The 27,541-nt window shown below is 41.9% G+C and overlaps 1 protein-coding gene across 8 annotated transcripts in view; it reads right to left on the bottom strand.

Moving 5' to 3' along the window:
• Nucleotides 1-27,541, bottom strand: part of DGKI (diacylglycerol kinase iota) — a 464,727-nt gene that overhangs the window by 273,841 nt on the left and 163,345 nt on the right. For all 8 annotated transcript variants that reach the window (XM_050782372.1, XM_050782373.1, XM_050782378.1 and 5 more), the window contains 2 exons: nt 22,149-22,244; nt 367-441 (listed from right to left, as the gene is read on the bottom strand). In XM_050782372.1, coding sequence (XP_050638329.1) covers nt 367-441; nt 22,149-22,244 — 171 coding nt within the window. The remainder of the gene's footprint in view (nt 1-366; nt 442-22,148; nt 22,245-27,541) is intronic.

Raw genomic sequence — 27,541 nt, 5'->3', positions numbered from 1 at the left:
TGAACAACAATTATAAAAAGCTTATAGAACTTCCTCCTTCTTAAACAACTTGTGGAAGAGCCTACGGGTGAATAGTAATGCTTGAACTGAGATGATATAATAAGAGAATTCCAGGCTTTTCCATCTAACTGTTATTCCATTTCCCAAGAGTCAACGTAAAATGATATCAAATTACACTTCAGCAAACAAGAGAGTGAATAACCCTAAAACATTGTCTTTCCATTATTAATCTGGTAATAATGTTGGACTTCCAGCTTTTTTTTAAGGGCACTGTTTTCAAAAAGTTGGAACTAGAAAGTTACGTTGGGCCTCTGAAGACCAAATACTTGCAATGTAACAAAGCTGCAGCAGGGGGCGCACTCTTACCTTTTCTAGCTGCTCAATGCAGGCGGTGTGGACGACGATTTTACAGACTGCACACTTCCTCCTGAGAGCTGATTTCTATAACATTCAATTCAAAAGACAAGAAAGAAATGTTAACAGTCTGTTCTGAAGAGTTCCGAAGAGTTCCCTAGTATTAAAGTGGGCATATATAATATATACATAAATACACCAAATATTGTAATTATTTCTATTACAAAGCAAATTTAAAACTTCATCTTAAATATTAAATAAACTTTATCAACAGTCTCTCCACTCACCAAGTAGCTCCATATCTGCATGACTTAGGGTGGGCTAGATTGTCTCTTCAAATAATAATAATAGCTCCAATATTTTGAGCATATAATAAGAACCAGCTCTTTATTCTGTCATTTCTAAGTTTCAGCACCTTACAATGTAGGCATTATTCCCTTCCATTTTAAAATATTTTCTACATTATCGCTCAAGTAGCTAAGGGGCAAGACCAACATCCAAACTTAGATCTAAGTTGAAAACAGGCATTCTTTCCCTATTGCAAAAGTGTCTAGATTTCCAGGGGCCAGTCATTTTAGGCTTCTATCCCAGGCATGAGTCTAGACTAAGTTACTTGGGTTTCTGCCCAAATCTTCCAGAAGGAAAAGAAGGCAAGTTCAGCTTTTACACCCAGGAAACAATAATAAGAATAGCAACAAAAGCAGGAAAAGCTGCTAAAAAGGAATATAATATCTGCTATGTGCTCTTATAAGCACTTCACGAATGGTAGTTCACCTAACCCTCACAACCCTATAAAACAGGTTCTATTCTTAATTCCATTTTACTGATGAGAAAACTGCCCAAGGTCAGCGAATTAAGGCACAGGAGGGCCAGGTGGTCTGGCTTCAGAGCTCATGCTCATAAGCATTACACAAGTTGGCCTCTCTGACAGTCAATACTAGTTTAAAATTATAATACAATAAAACTTTTTAAAGTTTATCTTTTTCTCTAATGATAAAAAATGGACTGCATGGAGAGAGATGAATGAGCGGAATCTACATTTCATGACTGCCAGTGTCGTACACGATCTAAGATAGGAAAGTTCAGCCCTGTCTACAAAGGACAGACTGGAAGGAGGATTTGCCTGAATAATTTCTGTGTTTGAGCCTGAAAGTAATGTACTATAACTAAGCCTATCTATCAAATGGTCTATCAAAGCATCCAAGTGTGAAAGGCCTTGAGTTCCTGTCCTTAAGGAAGATACTCTTAGAGATTGCTGGCAACCTCCCCCTTCCGAGGAGTAGTTTCCCTGCTGAGGTATAATTTTTGAGCCAATTGTGTCAGGTAGGTGAGAAGAAATAAAGTATTGCTGCGGCCAGAGGAGACTCCAGTCTCCTGGAGGAGCTGCAAACCACCACCTTGGAGGGGTAGGATCAGGAAAGAAACTGCAGCCTCATAGGTCTTGGACAGCTGACTTCATTCAACATGGGGTATTTACACATTATCAGCCACCTACAAAGAACCTAAAACACTGCAGTACCACTGCCATGAAACTTGTAGAAGAAATCCACTGACTGAGATGCCTTTACTCTGCTTGCAGATGCTTTTATCACTCTTGGATTTCCTCTTCCTGAGGGAAGAACATGGTGTAGCACATGAAATAAGTTTGACAATTGCTTTGGCACATAACAATGATAAAAGAAACCAAAGCATCTAGCTACACTACTGAACAGTGTCTTGTTCTACTACTAAAAAAGAAAAGAAGAAGAGAAAAAGAAGGAGGGGGAGGAACAACAAGAAAACATGAGCAGTAATTGCAGTAGCACAGCAGTAGCAATCAAAAGAACAATCAGAAAATTCTATTTTGCTCTACAGGGTAGAGCATCCATAAGCAAATCATGGTTTCCCTTCTGTTTCCTATGGATATCCTGGTGCCAATCACTGCTTTGGCACCACCTGCAGAAAATGCATGGGGCATTTGAGTCACATTGCTAATCAGAGTTACAGTGACACTAAGGAAACTGGAGTTGATTCCAGTCTATTCATTTCCCATGAAACTCCTAGCAAATTACTTTGTGGATAAGCAAAGCAATATTACCACAGGTAGGCAACCACTTACGGGCTGTGATTTAAGGATGCCTGAAAAGCCTCCCTCCTTGGCAATAACTCCTGTCCTAGTCTAGCTTCATGCTTGACACTATGCTCTGCATTAAGTTCTATGGAGTTCCAGGGATTTCTTAGGCTCCTATGAAAGTCACTGAGGATGGGAGGAGGGCACGGAGAAAACTCAGGAAGCCTCATGCAGTCAATGAAATGGAATGCCTCCTCCTGTCTTTGTTTTACAAATCAAGATTCTGAGTCAAAATATCTTTTGAACAAGGGATCTGGGCTAGAGGAATTTGAGAAGCGGTGAGTTAAGATATGTTATCTCTCAGCTTTCTGGAACGTCATGTAAATGCACGAACATTCAAATGGAATAACTGAAGTGCAATGTTCTGCAGATGATAATATATGGAGTTGAGTACTGTAAGTTATAAAACTGATTTTAACTGAACTATATTGGATTTTAAAAGACCCTCTTAAAATATATTACGTACTTATGTGCCTTTTGAGGCAGAATATATAGACCATATTCTAAATTTTTCTTCATAAAGACTACAACATGATGCACTGTACTACACAGAACAGTCATTTTTCTCTTTCCCGTCCTTCTGTTTGGGTAGAGCTCGTTTTGAGTCAGTGTCGCTGTCTTTTGTTGCTCTCAATTTCCTAAGTGGCAGCTTCTTAACAGCTTTTAATTTGAGAAATCAGATAATTACAGTTTACAATCATATGTAAAATTAAGTAAATAAATTCTGAGTAAAGGTCCAAGGCCTTTTGCCATAGTAGCAAAGTAAATAGATTTGTAGTTCCTTAATTGATGGAAACTGTTTTAGCAAATCTGAAACTTTGACCACTGACTTTGTGGCGTATGACTATGTTTCAAGTGGTTAAAGTTATCTGAAGTAGCTGGATAATAAGCTTCTGAACAGAAATTGCCCAAAACACATAGAATTTTATGCTTGGTTAAGTTGCAATTTTCTATTTGAAGTTCCCAGCTATATACAAAGGTAAGATGCAGGAATCTGGACATTGTAAACACTACAAATATTCACTTTTCCCCAAATAACTTATATGAGCCAGTGCTTCCTTCTCTATGAAAGGTGATAAATTAAACCAAGAAAAGTCACTTAAAAGCATTCAGTAGGGGCTGGGTGCGGTGGCTCACGCCTGTAATCCCAGCACTTTGGAAGGCCGAGGCAGGTGGAACACGAGGTCAGGACATCGAGACCATCCTGAGTAACACGGTGAAAACCCGTCTCTACTAAAAATACAAAAAAATTAGCCGGGCGTGGTGGTGGGCACCTGTAGTCTCAGCTACTCGGGAGGCTGAGGCAGGAGAATGGTGTGAACCGGGGAGGCGGAGCTTACGGTGAGCTGAGATCGTCCCACTGCACTCCAGCCTAGGTGACAGAGTGAGACTCGGTCTCAAAAAAGAAGCATTCAGTAGGTAAGGTCTTATTCCTCACATTGGGACATAGTTGTTATGGAACCTAGCACAAAAACATAATTTAAACAAATAAATATTGCCTAGAACATGAAACATGCTTAAAAATTAAAATTATTTAAAAAACAGTAATTTGCTCTCATCAATGAATTTAAAGGCCAACTGAGCTTACTGCCTTAAATATCAAATAGCACCTAAGCACCTTTACTAAGGGTTCCCTGATTTTGCTGGTGTTGATATTCAAAAGAAACTTACTTGCAGGTGTGTGGTGCAGGGCGGGCAGAGCGAGAAACATATCTGTTTAAACTAAGACACTATGGAGCACAGTATAGATCACATTCCATTATATTACACTGTTCTAATAAAAACATGAGCAACATTTACTTAAATAACAACACAATAAAACATATGCTCGGTTTTAGGATGGTGGGCACGATCTCACCAGCAGCCACACAGTGGTTATAAGAGAAAACACATCCTACATATTTCCCATGTTGCAGGCGCTGCTGGCACTCAAAGTAGTGACAGCTCTCCACCAATCTTCAGCTCACAGCAGGCATGAGAGAAAAACCATCACAGCTTTAGACCACTGGAGCAGGCAATGGGGACTGAGGAGGACAGAGGGATCAGTGGCAGGCAGTGGTAGAGAGTATACAATTGTCCCTAATAAAGAGATTAATATTGAATCCTATCCCACCCAACTACATCCCTTACCTAAGTCCCTGATCTATAAGTACCAAGAAAGCTGTTTTTTTTTTTTCTTCCTTTGAGCAAGATATGTGATTTCTGCTAAGTAACAATGAATATCTGGTGGGAGTTGAGAGAGTTTGACAGAGAAAAAGAGGAAAGGAAGGAAGGGAAAGATGATGAAAAATAAAGATGAAGAAGAGAGAAGGGGAAAAGATGGGAAAGGGTAGGAGAGAAGAGGGAGAAGAGGGGAGGGAAGGAGAAGGGGGTGAGTCCTTCAGGGCCTGGGGTTATCTGCTTTCACAGACCTATGATTTATCAAAGGATTGGGGCCTTTTTGCTCCCCAAGGTAAGTAAAATTAAATATCTGTCATTCCCAATTGTCAGAAGTTTGACACCCAAGAAGCAGGCTGGCTGTCCGCTTCTGAATAAGGCACACAGCAAGCCTTATTTCTCCCTACAGTGGGGCCAACTGCACTGCCTGCTGACCACATAGCTTCTGCTGCGGTCCTAAGATCTCCCACTGCGCTTGCCCACCTCTACAGGTGGAATCATCAGAGATGGGACATGGGGAAGGCAGTGGGAAAAGAGCAACCAGCATGGCAACCTGTTCTTAGTCTCCCCATCTCAGAAGAGCTCAGAGACCAGAGGCTGCTGCAGGACCAAAAACACCAGGGCAAAGTCTGAGCTCATGACACCTTACTCCAGAATTTCCGGACCTAATGCAAGGAATCACCAGCTATGAGGCCACAGTGAGCAAAGGGATGACAGCCAGGAAAGGGGCTTTCAGACAGAAACCAACAATACTGTGAGTGTATAAGGGGGCAGATGGGGGCATGCAGGGGAAAGGGCCAGAGTGGGGCCGCATGGTGAGAAGCCAGGAAGAAGGACAGAGGAGGTTGCTGGGCTGGGCCTATCCCCAGATGCCTCCCAGCTTTATCCCCCATGCTTTCTCTACCCCTTAGCCTCCTAGATGGGAAGATTCACCCCGAGGACTAGAAACTGAGGGAAGGCTGAAAATCAGGCAAAGGGAAAACTGCAAGAAAGGCCAGGGGAGTGCTCTCCTCCTCCCTTCTCCTTCCCTTTTAGACCACAAAGCCCACTCCATAGCAGCACTTTGGAGATGGGTAGGAAGGAGGGGCCATGCAGCCCTGGCAGAACTGTCCTTTCCTCCTCTTAAATGGTGGGGCTAATGGAATGCTTAGGAAAGCGGAGGGGAGGAGCCTTCCTAAGCTCTTAGAATGTCAGGAATCTGGTGTCCTTTCAATAGGCATTGCCTCTCTGGCAACATACACAAGAACATTGTTGCTGTATAATCCAAGGTAAATGAAAACAAGAGTTCTTTGATTTATTTAAAAACCTAATTAGAAGAAATGACAAGCATACTTGGCAAGTTCTACTTCTCTGGGGAGTCTGGGATGCAATCTATAAATTGGCATTAGGAAAAATGAAGAATGACATTATCTGAAAGTTCCATTAATATGATTTCAGGGCCAAAGCCTGACCTCCACTATCATTCATGCAGGCTTCTCTTTTTCTTCAAGAGAATATAGAATATTTTGGACAAGCCAGGAGGGTGGCTAGCTGAAGTTCCAGCACACTCCTTTTATCCTCAGTATACCATTCATTCTGTCTATGACAACATGATCTCATGATTCCAGACCAAGGAGCAGATGCCACATGTCCGGAGGAGTCTGTGACCCAAGTGGAAACTCAGACCTCTCCTTAGAGGTTCAATTGCAGAGAGACCTCACTCCGTGTTCAAAGGTCCTAGCCCAGACCCTGAGTAGTGCTGGCCCATGTTGGAAGGCAGGCCTTCATTTTTCAAGACCCCATGTGTTTGTGCAACGTGATCTGTGGACAGACAAGGACCTGGTAAGGGCTGAAACCTTCTGAGACAGCCCCCAACAATCAACACCCTTGATAAGGGATGATGCTAAAAGTACCTCAGAATATCTGGAAGAAAAGCAGCAGGAACAACAAGAAGTTGAGTTGGAGACTCTTACAAAGGATACATCAAAATACTCATGCAATGCTCAGATATACACCAATACTCCTGAATCTGTAGATGCCAGGTATCTGGAATCATGACGGTTTGAGGTATCCTACATAAGAGAAGTTTCCATATGGCTGAAACAATCTGTTACTGCTGACTTCTCCAGAATATATTTATGGAAATTTAGTTCACCAATTATTTTAACCATCACTATGTGTATGAGACTATGTGAGTGCTGTGCAGGATATAAACAGAAGGAAGCTTCTGTCCTTGGAAGAGCTGGCAAGCTACTTCAGGAGACAAGAGGGACTTGGAAGAAAAGGCTATTAACAGGAGAGAGCCACACATGGCTACATGCTCAACAACAGCTCAGACAAGAAAAGCTATCATCTAGAGGAGGGCAAAATCTGAGGCTGAACCAGTAAAAAGGGTCTAGCAAAGAACGCAAATTCTTGAATTTAGGCTTAAAATGCGTACATTCAAAAAAATCAAAGGCACTCCAGCAGAAAAAAGATCCGAAGTCTCTTTATGTATTAGGCACCGATGCCTCTGAAAAGACATGGAGACCTGCTTTGGCATGTCCACTGCGGGACAATTCCTGGGCTCCTGGGTGCCTATGTACAGGAGTCACTGGGCTCAAGGCTGGTGGTTGAGTTTGAACGGTGTGTCTGGGGGTTGCCAGCAGGTAGAGTAGGATGCCCTCAAACCTGGGAAGTAGGTACACTGGCTGTGTTAAGAAGCCAGAGGAGCTGTCTCATGAGGAGCTGCAAGAGAAGGGGAAACAGAACTACTCCCCAGAAACCACGGGGTTCAAAATTACACTTACAGAGAGGTGGACATTTCTCTGTGCGTTTCCATGCTGCTATATTCCAGCACCGAGAACACTGCCTGACACAGTTATTCTGAGAGGAAAAGGGGAGGGAAGAAAGGAGAAAGGACTTCTGGCATAGGGCTCTCTCCCCACTTAACCCCTCAACCAGCCCCGGTCTGAAAAATCGCTGGCTTTAAGAAACATAAGGAGACAAAACCCCCACCAGGACATAGACATTCTCGCAATGAGCAATTCCAAAAGCAACAGTAATGAGGCGCCCTCAAAGTGTTTGAGGAATGGAAGCCTTCTGCCCACAATAGGGAAAAAATAGTGCAGCCAGGTGCGGTGACTCACGCCTGTAATCCCAGCACTTTGGGAGGCCGAGGTGGGAAGATTACATGAGGCCGGGAGTTCGAGACCAGCCTGGCCAACATGTCAAAAGCCTGTCTCTACTAAAAATATAAAAAATCAACCGGGCATGGTGGCGGGCACCTGTAGTCCCAGCTACTGAGGAGGCTGAGGCATAAGAATCACTTGAACCTGGGAGGTGGAGGTTGCAGTGAACTGAGATTGTGCCACTGCACTCCAGCCTTGGTGACAGAGCAAGACTGTCTCAAAAAAAAAAAAAGAAAAAGAAAGAGAGCATAGAGGCCGCATGACAATCATAGCTGAACAACTATAATATTTTTGTGAGCATAAGTCAGATGTCTTCTGAGGACCCACAGGACTATCTGATGGAAGGGCTATTTTGCAGAAGACTGAGGTCTTACACAGACTGCGTAGAGTTAAAAACAGTTGCATCTGTGTTACTGTGGCTCATGTGATGCCACCTATGTTTACAAGTTAGTTAAACCTTGGAATATTTATTTGGGAACAGTTGCAGGAGTGGAGAGAAAACAGACAGAACCAGGGATTATAGGCATGAGCCACTGTGCCCAGCCCTAAAAAATTGTTTTGATCTCATAGAACTTATATTCTCCTGTGAGAGACAGACAACAAACAAGAGAGATAAATATAGTATATAATATATTGACAGAAATAAGTACTGAAAAGAAAACTAAAAAGAGAAAGGGAGATAAGAAATATCAGGAGTAGGAGAAAATTGAAGTTGTAGACAGGTTGGCCAGGGAAGGTTTCACTGAACATTTTGACAAACACCCAAAGGAAGTGAGAGAGTTCACCACGTGGATATCTGAGGGAAAAGCATTCTAGGCAAAGGCACAGCCAGTGCAAAGCTCAGAGGCATGAAGATGTCAGGATGCTAAGGAGTGGCAGGGCCAGAGCGGGGAAGTGGAGATGAGGCCAGATGATAACAGCAGGCCAGATCATGGTGTGCTGCAGGTCGTGGTTAAGACATTGGCTTTTTTTTCTGAAAGAGAATAAGAAATTCAAAGGCCACAGGGATAATTTACCATATGAGGTGATGAGGGCCTAAACTGAAGTGACAAGAATGGAACAAAAAGGAAAGGCAGAGACGCACGAGTGACCGAGAGCACACAGCCCTCTTCCTAGCCCCACACCGGCCTCCCCTAAGGTCAGCGTGAATTCCTCATACTTTGTCCTTAAGTCTTTCAGTAGAATCATCAGCAGCTCAGGAGGGCTTCAAACCTACCCCTTGGTCAGCTTTGCTGTTCGTGTGTATGCTGGGCTGACTGCACACCTGACAGTCTCATGCTGTGTTACGGTCGGAATTGCCTCTCGAGTACCGCAGGAAAACTCACTTGATGCTCCTCGAACAGCGTGTTTTGTTCTGTTCTGAGGAGCACATTATCACAAGCACTCTGCATATGAAGTGTTTATGTTTATGTTCTTAGCACCTCCCCCGAGTAACCTCAGATGTGCAGGGAGGTTCTAGATGCTGGGCTGAACCCCACCTAGGCAGGGTCAATTCCATGATCTCCAGAGAGACCTACTGGGAGAAAGAAGAGCAGTGCCTGTGTGTGTGTTGTTTGAACCTGAAATAAAAAGTTGTCTATTTCCCACATAGCTATTGTATTTTATATTTTTCATCTGTAGAGAAAGAAAACCAAAATCTTACAGCAGAAAGCCAAGGGGAAAAAAAGGACTTTGTGAGCTGAATATAAGAACTAGAAAGACACACAAAAAAACTTTCCTCTTTCTGAGAAGCAGCCAATCAGGGCTGACAGGAGAAACAATTTGGTAAGAACCAAATTGCTAGGATTGCGTTAATTCAAAGCTAAAGTTGATGACTGCTTGTAAAGAATGATACACCCATCGTGTTTTGAGCACTGCATTAAGATTGGTAAAAAACTACGGTCAAAACAGTACAGGATTCTTTTTAAGGGAGGAAAAAGGTACATGTCTGTATCTGAACAGTTTACCCTTGTACCAAATCACACTCTTAAATGGTTACATGTGACTTATGTTAGTGGATTTAATACTTCTTTTTAATGAGAAGAAAGTCATAGGCACAAAGTTTCTCTGATAGGCTTCAAAAGAAAGCTACAGCAAGCCTGTGGTCCCTGATACTGAGGAGGCTGAGGCAGGAGGATCACTTGAGCCCAGGAGTTTGAGGCTGCAGTGAGCCAGGATCACATCACTGCATTCCAACCTGGGTGACATGACAGAATTCTGTCTCTAAAACATATATACAAACAAACAAAAAAACAGAAAGCTATGACATGAATCTTAGGAGAAGTCTACACCTTGGAATCCATTTGGGTGACTACTGCATACTGCTACCATCTTTTGGAAATCTTCTTACAATTCAGGCACAGTTATTGAGATATAAAACAAATATTGCAGCCAGTCTTTATAACAAGCATGGTGAAGGGCCCGATAAGTTTGGGTTTGCACAAGTCTAATGAAATGATACTAACAAACTGATGCCCTCAGAGATGCCAGGCGGAGAGTCATGGGGAATGATACTCAGTGTGCCCCTCCATCTAGATTACCATGCAGCTCAGGTATTCCTTCTGCCTCCTCCCTCATGGTCATGATACATTAAAAAGTGTTCCAGCCTAACGAACTTGAAGAAATCCTTGAAAATCCATAATTCTATTTCTCACCCTGGCCCTCATTTTACCCAAGGACACTTCATATTTCATCATTCTTATTATTGAAGTGCACTGTACTTTGTTGCCCTCATTTCTTGTTTCTGCTTCTTCAAAATTTGCCTGCTTGTCTTTTCTCTTATTTCTTTTTCCCCATTTGTTTTTCTATGCTTCTCAGCTTAGAAGTCAGCATACAACCACGGCCAGTCACTAGTTTCAACTCATCATGCAATCTTCCTGGTTTTCGCTCTTTACAGGTGCTTTTGTGGATGTTCCTTGTCATATTTTTCATGCTCTTCAAGGTTATTATTTGTGCCAGTAGGTCAAAGTTGCCACGTGTCTTATAGTAGAGTAACTGAAGGGTTGATGTGCATGCAAATATGGATATAAACATAATTACAGGTACACAGACACTAATAAGTAGAAACTCATACCATTAGAGCCCTACACACATACAGACGCATGTGCATTCACAAATTTCAAGCAGACAGACTTGAGTGAAGATGGGCTAGACCTATTACAGAAGTCATAGCAAAAACAAGTTAATAAAAAATGGTGTTTGTATGTCTTGGTAGCTTTCTCTAGTTCTGAGGTAGCAAATCATGGGTACAACAGAGATTTGAGCCTTAGCATAAACTAGGAAATCCCAAACACTTTGCCTTTTCAGTCCTTGCTGGTGTGATAGGACCATAAACACAATCTTACTTGTATTATGAATCCTGATATGTTTCTGTTATCAGTTTACTATGTGGAAATAGAATTATTTTCTTAAAGTTCACAGTTTAATATTTCTAACCAATAATCTAGAGATATTTGCTTTGATATGGAATATTATATTTCTGGTTAAGAAGTTGTGGTAAGTTTGTTATCCTTTCACTGCCATTTTTCACATTCCAAGCGATTTGGTGACATAATTAAGGCAGTCTTCCAGCCAATCTAGTCCTGGAAGACCCACAGACATCTCAGTGATTGTTTACTCAACACTGTACCTCCAATTGGTAATGTTTTCACTGACACATACACACCCGCCCATATCATTTTTTAATGAGGACATCATACCCACAGAGATTTGCCGGGAGGCTAGTTGTATAATATACACATTACCTACACTGTAAACACAGATCTCTTCTGCCATGCCAAGTAGGCACAATTTCCCCACTTTACAGTTAAGGGAACTGAGACCCTATGAGACTGTGCCACTTGTCCAACAAAGACTAGTTAAGAGTGGAAGTGAAGTCCTTCTAACCCAAAGCCAACTCTATGTGTTACAACTTACTGTGTTTCTCTTTTCTTTGCTAGTGGTAGACTGAGGGACCAAGACTGATGAAGACAGATAAGAAATATGATATTTAACGTGACTGCCCTTTCATATGATCTGTTCTCATGAGATCCCTAGGGGAGCTGACTAATGACAACCACACCATGACCCCGTGTGCCAAGATGGCAAAAAGCAGTCTCTGTTCTCCACGAGAATGAAATAAAATGTGCTGCAAAAGGTATGGCACTGGCTAAACAGGGCATAAAACCCTACACAAGACAGCTACCTGCATGTGTTAAATCTCCCTCTAAAGAGCCTTAAAAATGAGGCAGGAATTCAGACGTCCTGGATTGTAAATATAACAATACTTAAATGGCAGGGCTGATCTGGTGACAGGTGTCTGTGTGTGTTTGTGTCTCTCTCTCAACAAGCACCTCAATGAACTCATTCATTCATTCAATGTTAAGTCACACAGGGTAACTATTCAGTGTAGTCACTTATCCTCAGTGTGGAGAATACCGGAGAGGACAACAAGGTCAGAGTCCCTGAGCTAAATGGAGCTTACGCTCTAGTGTTGGAGACAGATAAATAAGCGAACAATTTTTAAAAATATGATAGCTAGTAAGTGGTGTGTGCTATAAAAGGTTGAGAGAATGGGGAAGGAATAGAGGGGAGACACAGCCTGACTGTCAGCTGGGCTAGTTGTTTCACCTCACAAGCTCAGTCCTCAACTTTCAACGAGGAAACTGAGGTAGCAGGTGATTCTAAGACTCTCCAAACCTAGTACTCTCGGCTGTCTCTTTGGGTTCAGTTTCTTGGAACCACTATCATTCAAGGAGCAAAGATTATAGTGGACAATATTTATTGAGTGCCTATGATTTGCCAGCCTGCTGTTATATATGCATTAACTCATTTAATTTTCACAACCACCACAAGAAGCAGTATTATCCCATTTTCCAGATGTAAAACTTAGACTTAAAGAGGTTAAAACGGGCCAGGCGCGGTAGCTCACATCTGTAATTCCAGCACTTTGGGAGGCCAAGGCAGGTGGATCACAAGGTCAGGAGATCGAGACCATCCTGGCTAACACAGTGAAACCCCGTTTCTACTAAAACATACAAAAAATTAGCCAGGCATGGTGGTGGGTGCCTGTAGTCCCAGCTACTTGGGAGGCTGAGGCAGGAGAATGGCATGAACCTGGGAGGTGGAGCTTGCAGTGAGCCAAGATCGAGCCACTGCATTCCAGCCTGGGCTCCAGAGTGAGACTCTGTCAAAAAAAAAAAAAGAAAAAAAAGAAAAAGAAAAAGAGGTTAAAACAAAGACCAGTGTCACACAACTCAAAGCCTGGAAATCAGGATTCAGAGCCAGGTCATTTGATTCCAAAGCTCACACGTTTCATCAACACATCACCTGCGCCTCCTTTAATGAAGGCATCAATGCAGGATTTTCCATTTCCTCGTGTTTTTAAAGCACCACCTTCTGAATATCCATCTCATCAATGAGGCAGGAAACAACCTTCTAACAATACCAACTGTGGAGGCCAGTCGTGGTTTTGGAGTAACCGATAATGCAAATAACGCTTCCATCAAGATTGAGTGCCTCTGAGCAACAGGAGCACTGGTTAAACCCTAGTGCTCTGGGTCCCTGCCCCTGGAAAACACTACAAAAAGAGAAACCATTTCTGTACACCTGGGCATTGCCTAGGTAACATGTAAACCTTATGCCAAATCAGATGCAAATTATTTTTATTACTAGGTGACAGGACCATACAATATCCAATAACAACAGAACTGCTTCACAGAAACACACACCCTTACACAAACACACAAATGCAGCCTCAATCTAAAATTGTCATGACAGAAGAGACGACCATTATTCTCAGAGGTTCAAACTCTAAGAATAAAATAAGACACAGGCATTTTGGCTTAACGAAAGTTTAGTATAAAGGCAAAAGAACTGCACAAAGATAGAAAAAACTCATAAGGTTCTGGAGAGTGAGTAAGCCTCTGTGACTCTTTTTTTCTTTTATCTTTAGGTGGAAGTGAACAGCCCAATAAGACCACTTCAAAATATTGTTGTTATGGATCAGAGACGAGTATGAGTCCTAGGACAACTGCAAAGCATTGTGTGAGCATTTCTCAAATACTTTTTCGCTGACTACTAAGATCCTACAAAATGGCAATGGGTGTTCTGTGGGAAAATTAATGGGTTCCACAATCCTCCCATTCCCTCAAAAAAAAAGTAGGAAATCCTGCATACCTTATATCTTTCGTTGAGCTTCATAGGACCTATTTATGTACTAAAGTCATTCCGTGTTTTTGAAATGTATAGTCATGAGCTCCTTTTAATGTATAATGCCGTATATTGTTTTCATTTAAGTTTAGTGTTCTCCAGAACACAATTTTGGGCAAAAATAAAATGGGCTGTGCAAATAGACAATGGCTTTTGATCCAGGGTCACCTAGAAGTGACAGAATCCTAAAGATCCCTTGGCTTCATCGCCTACGTATACTGTCACTATCCCCATTACATGAAGTGAGAAGTATCAGCACTAGATTCCCCTTTAATATACAGACAGCACTTGGTACCAAAGAATAATTATAACAATCCCCATGACAGTTGTCATAGTAACAACGGGTAACATATCCTGAGGGTCTACCATGTGCCAGACACTGTTCTAAGTGTGCACGTGGACAATCTCATGGAAATGCTGAGCTATCAGGCCGGACACCTAAAGGGCAACATTACCTCCACTGTTGAGAGCACCCCACTCTCTCCCTCTCTCATATCCACTGACTAGGAACTCAGTAGCAGAGAGCGTGTCAGTGAAAATTCTTTTCTTATTTTTGTTGATGGCTACACTTTCCATGAGTCATCTTGATTCATTAGATCCTCAATATCCTAATGGTGAAAAAGGCCCCTGGCAGAGAATGGCTGGCACCCAAACAACTCAAGAGAGCTGGCTTTGCCTCCTGGGCTTTATTGCCACACACGTGGTTCCCTCTGACAGCCTGCACCCAGCTCAGCCAAACTGCCATCTGGGGTGCAGATCATGAGTCTGCTGTGCCAGACAACTGGCATTTGAGGCTGACAGAGCAGGAGCAACATGCAGGCAGATCTTGGTGCATTCTAAGTCCATGCTGGTGCTCCGTGGTACACACCAGCTAGACCCGAATACACAGATGGCCAGAAAGTCCCCAGTAATGCACATCGGGCTCTGATTCTCTCATCTTCTCACCCACACACACAGATGCATAGGAACCAGCATTTTCACAAGCTGCTGCCTGGTGCTCATTCTTCCTGAGATGAAACAGACAAGTTGTAACTGGACTCAGAGTCATTTTCATTTTTAAACAGCAGAAAGCTGCAAGTTTCCTTCAAATAGGGCAGAGAGCTATGACCCTTGTACTCTTCTTGAAAGTTTCTTCCAAGAATCTAAGGACATGACCAGCATTCCTGTGAGTGAATGTTGTGATACCCCATTACAGACAATGATGAGGCTTCTGATTCACCAATAAGAAGACACAGCTTGTGAGATGAGATCACAGAATGGGTTACTTTGATTTGTCCCACTCAGTTCTTCCCAGTCATGACTTGGTAAGAATATGGATGCTACACACAGTAGCAAAATGACAGGTGAAGGTGTAAGAGTCTTAGTGTTGGGATAGACAGAATCATCCCAAATATAAGGCCTTGTTAAGCCAAAGTCCAACCAAATCTGCAATTAGCTTGTTCAGCTCCATGACATTGAACCATAGTAAGTACAGAAGAGGAGGAAAATGAATACAAACATTTGTTAACTGATTTTATCCCTCTACTGATTCTGAGAGGTAGATTTAATCACCACTATTTTACAGAGGAAACTGAGGCTTAGACAGGCAGGGAAGAACTTGCATTTTTATCTAGATCTTTTTGTCTCTGGATCTGTGAAGCTCTTGCCCTACAATCCTCCAACTCTTATATCACACGGCCTCTGTGACACAATTCATTCACTTTCTCAATAAAACTGTATTTGGCAAATTGCAAGCAACATTAGAAGGAACCTTAGAATTAAGGCCAGGTGTCACAGGTGGGGTTAAGCCATTTTCACCAAACATTATCTACAAGGAAATGACTAAAGCAAAATACAAGAACAAAACAATAACAAAAGCAAAGCAGCACCTATTAGCTGGTCCACGAAAAGAGGGTGACATGAGCACATTTAAAAATAGAGAAGATATATCTGGTAACAGCATCCTGAAGTATGACAGTTCCGTTTTTCCTCTTACACAACCTACATGCTCACTCACCTCACCATCTACCTACTCTGTTCCCCACAGCTCCCAGCCTCTGACACCAACCTGCCCGTCTGCTCATTTACACCGCAACCGCATACCACTCAACCTAAACACTCAAGACTGCTGTAGACGCACCTGTATGCGTACGTGTGCATGAGCCTATGTAATGGTGATATCTGCTTGGTTAGATAAGGTAACTCGACTTATAGAATGGCTGCTATATTAGCTTCCTAGCACTGCCCTAAGAAAGCAAAGTCATAAAGCTCTGGATAGTGAGTAAGCCTCTCTGACTCTTCTTTATCTTTAGGTAGAAGTGAACGGCCCCGTACGACCACCCCAGAAGGTTGTTGTTACGGATCAGAGATGATGAGTATGAGTCCTAGGAAAACCGCAAACATTGTGTGAGCATTTCTCATATACTTTTCCACTGACTACTAAGATCCCACAAAACGGCAATGGGTGTTCTGTGGGGAACCCAAACTGGGTAGCTTAAAACAACAGAAGTGTATTCTGTCACAATCCTAGAGGCCAGAAATCCAAAATCAAGGTTTCAACAAAGCTGAACACCCTTTTGAGGGCTTGGAGGGAGAATGAATTTCACGCCTGTCTCTTAGCTTCCGGGGAGAGCCACAATCCTCGGAAGGCCTCGGCTTGCAGCTGCATCACTCTAATTCCTGCCCCTATCACCACATGGCCCTCTTTGTGTATCTCTGTGTGTCCTCTCTTATAAGGACACATGTCATGCTGGATTAGGGCCCACCCTACTCCAGTATGAACTCATCCTAATTAATTACATCTGCAACAACCCTATGTCCAAATCAAGTTACATTCTGAGGTACTGAAGTCCTGAGGCGTCAGGACTTCAACATACCTTTTGGAGTACACTATTTAGCCCATCGCAGCCACTACACACCAGATGTGAGAACCAGGCCGTGGTTTTCAGTCCTGACAGTGTTTCTGAAGTGGATCACTGTCTCTCTACCCTGACAGTGAACACAATCATCTGTAGATCTGGTTGTTTGTTTTTTGACCTCAAGCTCAGTCCCACTCCCCAGAGATCTTGATGCGGTATATTCAGAATGGGAACCAACACTTTAAAGGTAAGATTAAAAGGTAAAATGGCATAATTGACTATAATGCTCATCCACAAGTAAGAATCACTGTGGTCTATCTCAGTAGCAATACTTTCAATCAGGAAACTGAGGCAAAAAGAGGCAAAGTGATATGTCCCAATTTTACTCAGTACATAAATGGAACAGCAGATTTTCAAACCCAGGTCAGTCCAACACAAAGTCTATTTCCTTCGGACCGCCCATGCTACCCATCTGTGCCTATTCAGGTCCGTATGACCACGGTGGGTGTACAATTTGCATATCAAAGTAGGCAAGTTTCTTTCAAGTCTGAGTAGGTGCACACTACTGGTATGGACTCCAGGGATTACTACCAGAGGGGTGAGCTTCTTTAGGTACAAATATTTGGCTAAACATGTTTGTATAGCCTAGCCCCAGAGCATGAGAACAGTTTCCATCTGGCTGTGCCCACTAAAGGGTGAGGCACTAGGGACTCAACCCAGCTCACAAACACTGGCAGAATACATGAGTGAATAAATGAATAAATGTACATAAAAATAAATGTCACCAAACGACAGTGATTCTGGCTGGAATTTTATTTCAGGTTTCCTGTGCCCATAAGCAGGTTGGGAAACAGTGATCTTTCTACTTCAATTTCATTACTTTTGCATCCTTTTATTTTATCTAGACCAGAAAAAGAAACAGTTGCTAATTTGTTAACCTTTGCCAATTTGGGAACAAATTTAATTCCATTACGTATCTGCTCACAGGTATTCTACAGTATTAAATATTGCCACCAGAGAACTGTAGAATAGGAAAGGTCACGTGGTTTAGCCCTGACACTTGGGAACAAACTCTCCTGCAGCTGTTCTAGGGTTTTGGAAGTCACTGCCTTGCTTTGCTTTCAGTACCCTCCAATATCAGTCCCCAAATATCAATCCACATGGCAGCAGGAGGTCCCGGCTTTGCAGAACAGTTTTAGTTTTACATAGATCATTATTAACAGCAGCCACTTTCACCCTCAAAAGTGTCTTGGTTTAGACAATGTATTATATAGTCACACTTCCTAAGCCCACAAGTATTTATAATATGCACTTCAAGTTTTGGTTCAAAAAACCTATTTCCATTTTTCTCTGACACATGCTCATGCACAGCTCACGACTGCCACCTCCTTTGTACAGAGCTTGCCCCACCTCTGAGTTTGCTCATGTTCCTCTTCCCTGCCCGAAATGCTCTCCTTCTTCAAACTCACTTATGTAAATCTTACCCATCTTTCAAAACTGAGCTTGAACCCCATTTCCATGAAGCTGCCTCTGTCGGCTTCAACCCACACTGACTTCTTCCTTCTCTTAACTTCTACTTGTGATATTGGCTTTGCTAAAATAGGAAAGGAGTGAAAGGCACATCGTAGATGATGGATTTACTCCTCCCCTGAGCACTCTGCCTGTATTTTGTTTAGGAGCCTGCAGGTAGTACCTGGTTATGGTAATTTAGTCCCAGCCCCAACAGGTAGGCTTTCTTCAAAGGTGGTTCATTAAAAGAAATTAGAATATAAATACATGATCTGTTTATGCATACTTCCCCCCCCCCCCAAAAAAAAAAAAAAACTGTTGTTCTAAGAAAACTGCAAACAGAGCATTTAAACTAAAGACTTGCCTGGAGAGCTCTGAGTCTGACCTCTTGCCCAAAGCAGCTGTGCTTCCCCAACTACAGCATCCTTGAAAGATGGCCAACCATGTTATCCACAAACACACATCCCTCCAGTCAATCTCTCCAGGCACCTTGTTCCCTTACTGGGAAGCTCGGACTGACTAAGTGCTTTCTTATCATACGGTATTTCTCAAAGTTAGGTTTGCGGACCATCTGCACCAGAATTATTTGAGGTGCTTGTTAAAATCACAGACTCTCAGCCAGGTGTGGTAGCTCACACCTGTAATCCCAGCACTTTGGGAGGCCGAGGCGGGTGGATCCCCTGAGGTCAGGGGTTTGAGCCCAGCCTGGTCAACATGGTGAAACCCCATCTCTACTAAAAATACAAAAATTAGCTGGGTGTGGTGGCTTGCACCTCTAACCCAAGCAACTCAGGAGGCTGAGGCAGGAGAATCCCTTGAACCCGGGAGGCAGAGGTTGCAATGAGCCGAGATCACACCACTGCACTCCAGCCTGGGCAGCTGAGCAAGACAACATCTTAAAAAAAAAAAAAAAAAAAAAAAAAAAGGAAAAAATCACAGACTCCCAAGTCCAACTCCAAGCATACTGAATCAGGATTTGGAGCAAAAAGGGAAACAGGAGCGTGCATTGTTAGGTTTCCAGGTAATGTTTGTTTATTGTTATAAAGCTAGAGTCGGTGGATTCTACCTCTATGACTTTTCCATTTTTAACAACAGATAGCAAGTCACTTCGCTTTTCTTCAAATTAACTCTTCAAATACTGGAAGACATCTCCCTGCCTTTGCTCCTAATACTCAGTTGTAACCCATGGAATCTAACATTTCTTTACAACAAGCTTCCATCCCCTAAGCCAACCTGGGCACCCCGCTCTGGGTCCTCTGCTGCTTGCTGATGTCTCTCTCAAAATGGGATGCCCAGAGATGACACGCACCTCACAGTGTGAGGTGGGGAGAGAGACTGAGAGGATTTTCAGTGCTTTCAGTACACACTGCCAATTTTGTGAAGGACAGTGTATCTACTTACACTCCTGGCAGCTGATGATGAGCCTGTCCATTTCAGCCTAACCCAACCAGCAGTTAAGTATTACCATTTTATAAATCTTTGCTAATTTAATAGGCACATGAAGTTGACCCCGAGTTGTTTTAATTGGGATGCCTTTGTATTCTTCAGATATCTATTGGCAATTGGTAGTTCTTTTGTAAATTTTCAGTCCTCGTCCTTCCTGGGTTTTTTCTTTTTTGCCTTTAATTCATTAGGTCAGTTGCTGAGCCAAGTAAGCCCTTTCTATGTATCATCTCACCAAATCCTCAAAACAGCGTTTCCCCCACTTCATAGGCAAAGAAACTGAGCTTTAAGAAACTTACAGAAGTTAGGTCTTCAGCTTCCTCACTGATTTATTCCTTCATTTAATCAACTTTTTTTTTTTTTTTTTTTTTTTTTTTTTTTTTTTTTTTTTGAGACGGAGTCTTGCTCTGTCGCCCAGGCTGGGGTGCAGTGGCTGGATCTCAGTAATCAACTTTTTTTTTGCAGGAGAGTTCTTCATCTTTCAGACATTTTGTAATATAAGTTAATAGGGCCAAGTACCTGGTATGAAATTACGAGGAAGCTTCAGAAGGAAACTGGGAATGTTCTCAACTCTGTTTCTTCCTACTTCTAGCTAAAATTTCCTTTATTCCCTTTGTTGCTTTTCCTGGCCTAAAGGTATTAGTGAACAAGTAATAATCGTTCAGTGGATAGCAATGCTATTTACTGATAGAAGGTTTAAGGAGAATATATGTATCTATTCATATATTTGTCAAGAGAGGTAGCCATCCCCTAAAAAGTAACAGAAAGGGATTAAAGGGAGCAATTTGGAAATAAGGGATAACTCTGTAAAAAATCATAGTCCATCATAGAAATTGTTCAAAAGTATGTATGCAAGTAATACTGGCTCTCATTTTTTCCATTTTATATTCTCTTAAATCCCAAGACCAGTGTTTACGCAATTAACTAAGACCCTAATGTTAATTCATTATTTACAGCATTTTAGTCCAAACAGCTGAGATTCTCATGGATTTGGTTAATTTAGTCAAATTTCATGCAATTATACTTTAATTAAAAATACATATGCATAAAGTTGAAATCCTGATATTTAAGTCAACTAAATTTACAACAAAATTAGAAGAGATGCAAATGATTAATTACAGATCTACAAACAAAATTAAAAATAATTCAATCCTACTCTCCGTTTTAGAAGGTAGCCAAGGCCCACAGGTCACAAGTTCTCAATGTCACACTCTGAGCAGTAACATTGAGATTCAGCTCCAGGTTTCCCGACTTCCAATCCAGAGCCTGTTCATCTGGGTCTTTCCCTGACATTGATTCCCAACTTCACTTAAACAGGCCCTGTTCTCCCCAGAACACTCAAAACTCTCCAAATGAAACTTACAAACTAGTAGTTAAAACAGCTAAAGCAACGAAAAAGGTTGTGGTTCTGGGACTTTATGCTTTCAGGCAGCCTGGTTAAAATCATTGGGGGCTATACACATTCTTCCATAAGCTTTGATGGAAACTCAATTTATTCCATATTAGTTATTAACAAACACATATTCCTTCGCAATTTCAAGGCCCTACATTTTGCTGCAAATATTCTTTCACATAATAAACAAATATTTTTTTAAAAAAGCATTATATGAATTCTGGTGCTCATTTCCCCAAATAAGAAAGAATACATCTTTTCTTTCTTCTTTACTATCCTAAGCTTCCCATTACTCTCTGTTTGGACCCATCATTTAAAACTACACACAAACTTTAAGTTCAATTTCTCAACACTATGGTTTTGATATCTCCACAGTGCAGCACCTGGCAGCCACACTTACCTCACAACATAAAGAGAATTTTAACCCTCTAAATAGATTGTTCTAAATAGGGACACAAAGCAAATTTTAAACAACAAACGTTACTCCAATTGACCTGACTGTTGATTGTTTGTTTACATTATTTCTAGAAATGGATCCTCCAGAACTTAGTCTGGATTATTTGTTCGCCTACACCCATTCCCAGCACAGATGTTTCCCTGTCTTTCCACCTTCACCCATCAGTAAAGGCCCCACTGTGGCCACTCCCCTACCGACAGAGCCCCTTCCTCCACACACAGGCCTTCGCCTCACCCAAACAAACCCTCCACAAGCAGACACTACTTCGTACACATTTACCCTCTACCCCACCACCAACACACAAAAACCTACCCTGGGCATCATTATAAAGTAACACATGACACCAAGGCCTGGCCTGCATAATTGAACCCTAAAACCATTACAAGCGACAACCTGAAAGCCATGTTAACTTGAGAAACTCTCTCTCTGTAAACCTTGAAAACATCCGGGAAGCTTTCCATCTCACAAGGACAGGCTCGTTCAGACCTCCCCTTGGAAATTTAGGCAAGGTGACCCCTCTATTCATTCAGATCCGCAGGCCTTCCCCCAACAACACAGAGCCCACACTCACTGCAAATCTGACTTGGCAGTTCTCCTCTCCAAGGTAGCATAGGTCTCCCGAGACGTTCGTCTCCAGCCACAGGTGTTCTCCATTCACGGCATTCTCCTGCAAGGAAAAGACCCACCTGACATCAATTTTCTTTTCCAGGGATAAGGAAGACTATTTCAAATTTAAATTTGGGATACAAGAAAGTTAGTGAAACAAAGGAGCCTAAACATTTCTCATTTGACCACTCAAAGTACTGCTAGAGTTGATTCTACTGAAATTCTAAAAAGGGAGAAACATGTTTGGAAAAACTTTGAGCTATAACTAAAATAGACATTAGGTTTATAGCTGCTTTATCCATGGAGGTGGTCATTTTTGAAACATATTCAACAAAGGGGAAAAAACATCTCGAAACAGTTTGATGTCAAACCTTATTCACCAAGTCCACCACTGCAAATTTCATGACAACTGAGACTAAAATTATTTAAAATTTGACTTTGCTCAGTGAATAAGCTTAACAAATTAGCTAAAAAAGAGGATGATAGCATTAAAGTATTTTAAGTAAAGACAGTTTGAAAACACAATTATACCAGTAACAGGTAAATTATATTTCTAAGGGCAGAGGCTTCTTAAAACTAAGTTCCTGTGTACTCAAAGCATAATAAGTTTCTACTAATTCACATCTTACTAATTCAGTAAGGTCTTCACCCAATTACTTCTCAATTTTTCAAACTAAATGTTATTGCTTCTAAAAATATTCATATACTTTGGATGGGGAACAGAGCTGCTAGAATGTATGACCTGATGAGCAACAATCCTATTTTACAGAAATGTGTGGAAAGGGGGAAGTAAACCTTTTTTTTTTTAATAGTATGATGAATAGAATTCCATATTCCTTCTTATGGGATACTACCTTGGAAATTATACATTTATATATTAATTGTATATTTTGCTCATTCGCTTAAAACAGGCTCTGAGCTGTTAGGAAAAGTATTGTATTAGATTAACCATAAAGAAACAAGACTAAGTCCCCATGTCTCACAGGAAAATTACTCTTGTTTTTACCTTACTCATCAGATGTACATGGGCATGTAATTATTTGTTATGGGGGATGCTATGGACTGAACTGTATCCCCTCAAAATTCATACGTTGGCCAGGCATGGTGACTCACACCTGTAATCCCAGCACTTTGGGAGGCTGAGGCGGGCAGATCACTTGAGGTCTGGAGTTTGAGACCAGCCTGGCCAACATGGTGAAACCCCATCTCGACTAAAAAAAATACAAAAACTAGCTGGGTGTGGTGGTGGGTGCCTGTAATCGCAGCTATTCGGGAGGCTGAGGCAGGAGAATCACTTGAACTTGGGAGGTGGAGGCTGCAGTGAGCCGAGATCATGCCACTACACTCCAGCCTGGGCAACAGAGTGAGACTACACCTCAAAAACAAAAAATTATTACTTTATATATATATATTCCTATGTTGAATCTCTCACCCTCAATGTGATGGAATGTGGAGATGAGACTTTGGGAAGTAATGAGGTCACAGGGGTGGAGCCCTCATAATGGGATTAGTGTCCTTATAAGAAGAGACACATGAGAGATTCTCCACATGTACACACCAGCGAAAAGCCATGTGAGCACACAGCAAGAAAGCAACTGTCTGCAGGTGATGAAGAGGACTCTACCCAGGACTGGAATCTGCCAGCACCTTGACCTTGCACTTCCCAGCCACCAGAACTGTGGGAAATGAAGTCTGTTGTTTAAGCTACCAAGTCTATGACATTTTGTCATAGCAGCCTGCGCAGATGACTTCAATACAATCATGTCATGAAAACTCATCTTATACATGAGCCACTTTTATTATAACCTACTCCAGCAGTGTCCACACCATAGCCCTTTGAATCTCAAAGCTTAGTACAGCAAAGCAGAAATATACAACAAATGGCCAGGAGCAGTGGCTCACGCGTATAATTCCAGCACTTCAGGAGGCTGAGGTGGGCAAATCACTTGAGGCCAGGAGCTTGAGACCAGCCTGCATAACATGGTGAAACCCCACCTCTACTAAACATACAAAAATTAGCCAGGCATGGTGGCAGGCACCTGGAATCCCAGCTACTAAGGAGCCTGAGGCATGAGAATTGCTTGAAACCCAGGAGGCAGAGGTTGCAGTGAGCTGAGAAAGTGCCATTGCACTCCAGGCTGAGCAATGGATCGATATTCTGACTCAAAAAAAAAAAAAAAAACAGGAACCTACACTCCATGACATTTGCTGGGAAAAAATACCAAGTGTCACCCATCTTTTAAAATAAACGTATTTCTTCAGAATCAGATAGAACACCTTTTCCTTTCAGGGCCTAGTGACTCAAATAATTCTGGGGTGAGAACAACCAAATTTGTATTGTGGCATGTGACCTAGGTGCTTCAGGATCCAAGAAAGGTGGGTCCAAGTCCTGGACTGCAGAAGTGAGGCAGGAAGGCACAAGAGAAGGTAAAAGGCACTAGAGATATAGGTGTCAAGGGCTCCAGGACATAACACAGGGAGCCCCTGGGGTGGGAGTGCACCATCCACATCTCTGAGTGCCTCAAAACCATTCCTAAAGGGAGAGCAACACTGACCAGGATCATTGTCCTCTACATCAAAGGGTGGACATCTGTTCACCAAAACTTTTTCTTCTCTACTGTAATTTTTCCCTGTTGCAAGTTCCATTTTTTTTCAAGGAAGTCAATGGGAAAATAGGCTTCACTTCACAGTCAATCTTGTGGGACAACAGCAGAGGAAAGAGAAGCATAGCTATGGGTTCAGAATCTAAAAGTTTTCAGATAGCGATGGATGATGACATTTTTTTTAAAAGTAGAAAAGCACTTCTTTACAAGGTATCCTGAAGAAATCAATCCACACAATCTAAAATATTCTACTGGGAACTTTTCTCCAACTCTAAGTTATAACCATTTATTCAGAATAATGCTTTTTCATTTTATTATTCTTTAACTTATTCAACAATCCTTTATTCGGTAACACTGGTGCCAGGCACTGAGATTCTGTGTTAATCAATGGAGAAAAATCTACCAGAGAAGATGGAACTAAATGCATAATAACAGCAGCCAATATGAGGGAAACCACAGCCAAATTCCATCAACTACTTTAGAAAGTGAAGCCTAAAATGTAGCAGTGGGTAAAATGTCAAAACCTACTGATAAAGCAATGAGCTTTCAGCTCCAAGAAAGTAATCTCTAAGCCCATGGAACGTCCTGCCTGATAAGAGTGTTTTGTTTGTCTGAGGGCCTTGGGTCATAAGGTATCAACTTGACTCCTAGAGGGGCTAGGGGCTAATGTCAACCAAATGGGCAGTCAACCCTGTCTACAGGACCAACCCCCAGTTAAAACTCTGGACATCAAGGTTCAAATGAGCTTCCCTGCTTGGCACTATGCCATGTATATTATAGCACATGGTTGCTAGGAGAAGTTAGCTAGTGAACCATGATTCTACTTGGAAAGGACTGTAATAAACCGTAAATGTGAGTATTAACAACTTTCAGGGAGTTCCATGAGTGTTTCTAGTGAGTTACTGAAGCTGAGTGCAGTCTTGGGGGTTCCCGAACTTGCAACTGATGTCAGAAGAGGGGATAGTCTCAGGGACTCTTGAATCCTGCATAAAGTTGTCTAGACTGGGTGGCATTAGCAAAAGAATGCAGTAGACAAATGAACTAGTTTTGTTTTCTTCCTACAATTCTCATGAACCCTTCTCCAGATCCATGTTAACTAACATGAGCTTTGGAGTCAGACTTGTTGCCTAATAGCTATATGACTTAGGGCCCTTCTCACTTCCCTAAACCCTCTTCTACTCATCAGTCACATAAAAATCACTGTACCTCCTTTACTGGACTACAGTGATGTTTAAACATAAAAATGCGTAAAGCCCAATGTTCCGCATAAAACAAGAAGTTAATAGACGTTCGTTATATTTATTAGTGTCGCTGTTATTCTAGTTTCCCTTCTTCCTCCTAATCCACAGATGTTAACATTAACCACGTTTCTCTCCTTGGTCTTTGTGGCCAAGACTGCTAGCCATTCCTCAAAATAATTATTTCTCCTTTTCCTAGACACATAGTCAGACTTTATTTCCCCAGTCTCCCTTGCAATTAGGTGTGGCCATGTGACCAAATTCTGAACAGTGAAACAGAAGCAGAAATTCCAGACTTGTTCCATTAAATCCTCCCACATGCATTCCTCCATGGTCTTTTATCTCACTGGTCAATTGGGAAGTCAGCCTTTTGGAATCCTCTTGGTGGGATGTCAGAGCGATCCTCAGCATGGGTCACTGAATAGCTGTGTGACAAAGGGCCTGACTCCCCACCCAACCACCTGGAATAGTCTTGGTCTATCACATAGGCGAGACACAAACCTCTCTTGTATTAAGCCATTATACATTTGAGTCTTTTACTTGCTGCAGAGCCTCATTTACCCCCTGCAAATGCAGGCCTCTTCCTTTTGCTTTTATTGTTGTCTAGGTTTCATTTCATTATCTGACTATACCCCCCAGTTACTTACTATACGCTGGACAGTGCATCTAAAATTTCGGAGTCTTGGTTTCTTCTGCTCTGAACTCTGACACCCTCTCTGATTTATTTTACATTAGTATAAATTTAGTTCCCCCAAAAGACAGCCATGATTATGCCTCTCCCTTGTTCAGAATGCTTAGATGTTTCCCTATGTATAAGATAAAATCCAAATTCCAGCTGGCATGCTAGACTCCAATAACAGCATCCATCACTCTTTTATCCTTGTCACTCTTAAAAAAAAAAAAAAAAAGACAGGGCCTTGCTCTGTTGCCCAGGCTGGAGTGCAGTGGCATCATCACAGCTCACTGCAGCCTCAGTGAGCTGGACTCAAGCAATCCTCCCACCTCAGCCTCCTGAGTAGCTGGATTACAGGCGTATGCCAACACACTGGGCTCCCTGTCACTCTTCTTTAAACATACCTCGCACTTCCCTTTTTGGTGCCACGTTTTTGTTCATTCTACTGTCCCTACCTGGAAACATCTTTCTCTCTTCTCTACACATGTATCTTGAAATACCATCTCAAATAGTACACCACTCAAAGAGTATCCATCTGTGCCAGACAGAAAAATAACTCTCCTATTTCTAAACAAAGAAAACACTTCTTCTCCACTTGTGAGTGCTGAGACAAGTCTGTATAACTGTATATATTTACATGGATAGATTTACATTGACAGATCTAGTTATCTAAGAGTGGAGATTCACCCAAATAGACATAAATATGGATTTCTAGATATAGGCATGTTTTCCTGCTCAAGTGCTACTGAAATTCTAGTAATGGTTATAGGTAAAAAGACAAAGATGAGGTGAATGTTTGAGACTGAATACTACAGATAAAGAGTATGCTCCACACAAAGTGAAG

The sequence above is a fragment of the Macaca thibetana genome, chromosome 3 (genome assembly GCF_024542745.1).
Source record: "Macaca thibetana thibetana isolate TM-01 chromosome 3, ASM2454274v1, whole genome shotgun sequence".
NCBI lineage: Eukaryota > Metazoa > Chordata > Mammalia > Primates > Cercopithecidae > Macaca > Macaca thibetana.
The sequence above is the reverse complement of the archived record's forward strand: the minus strand, read 5'-3'. Positions and strand labels throughout refer to the sequence as shown.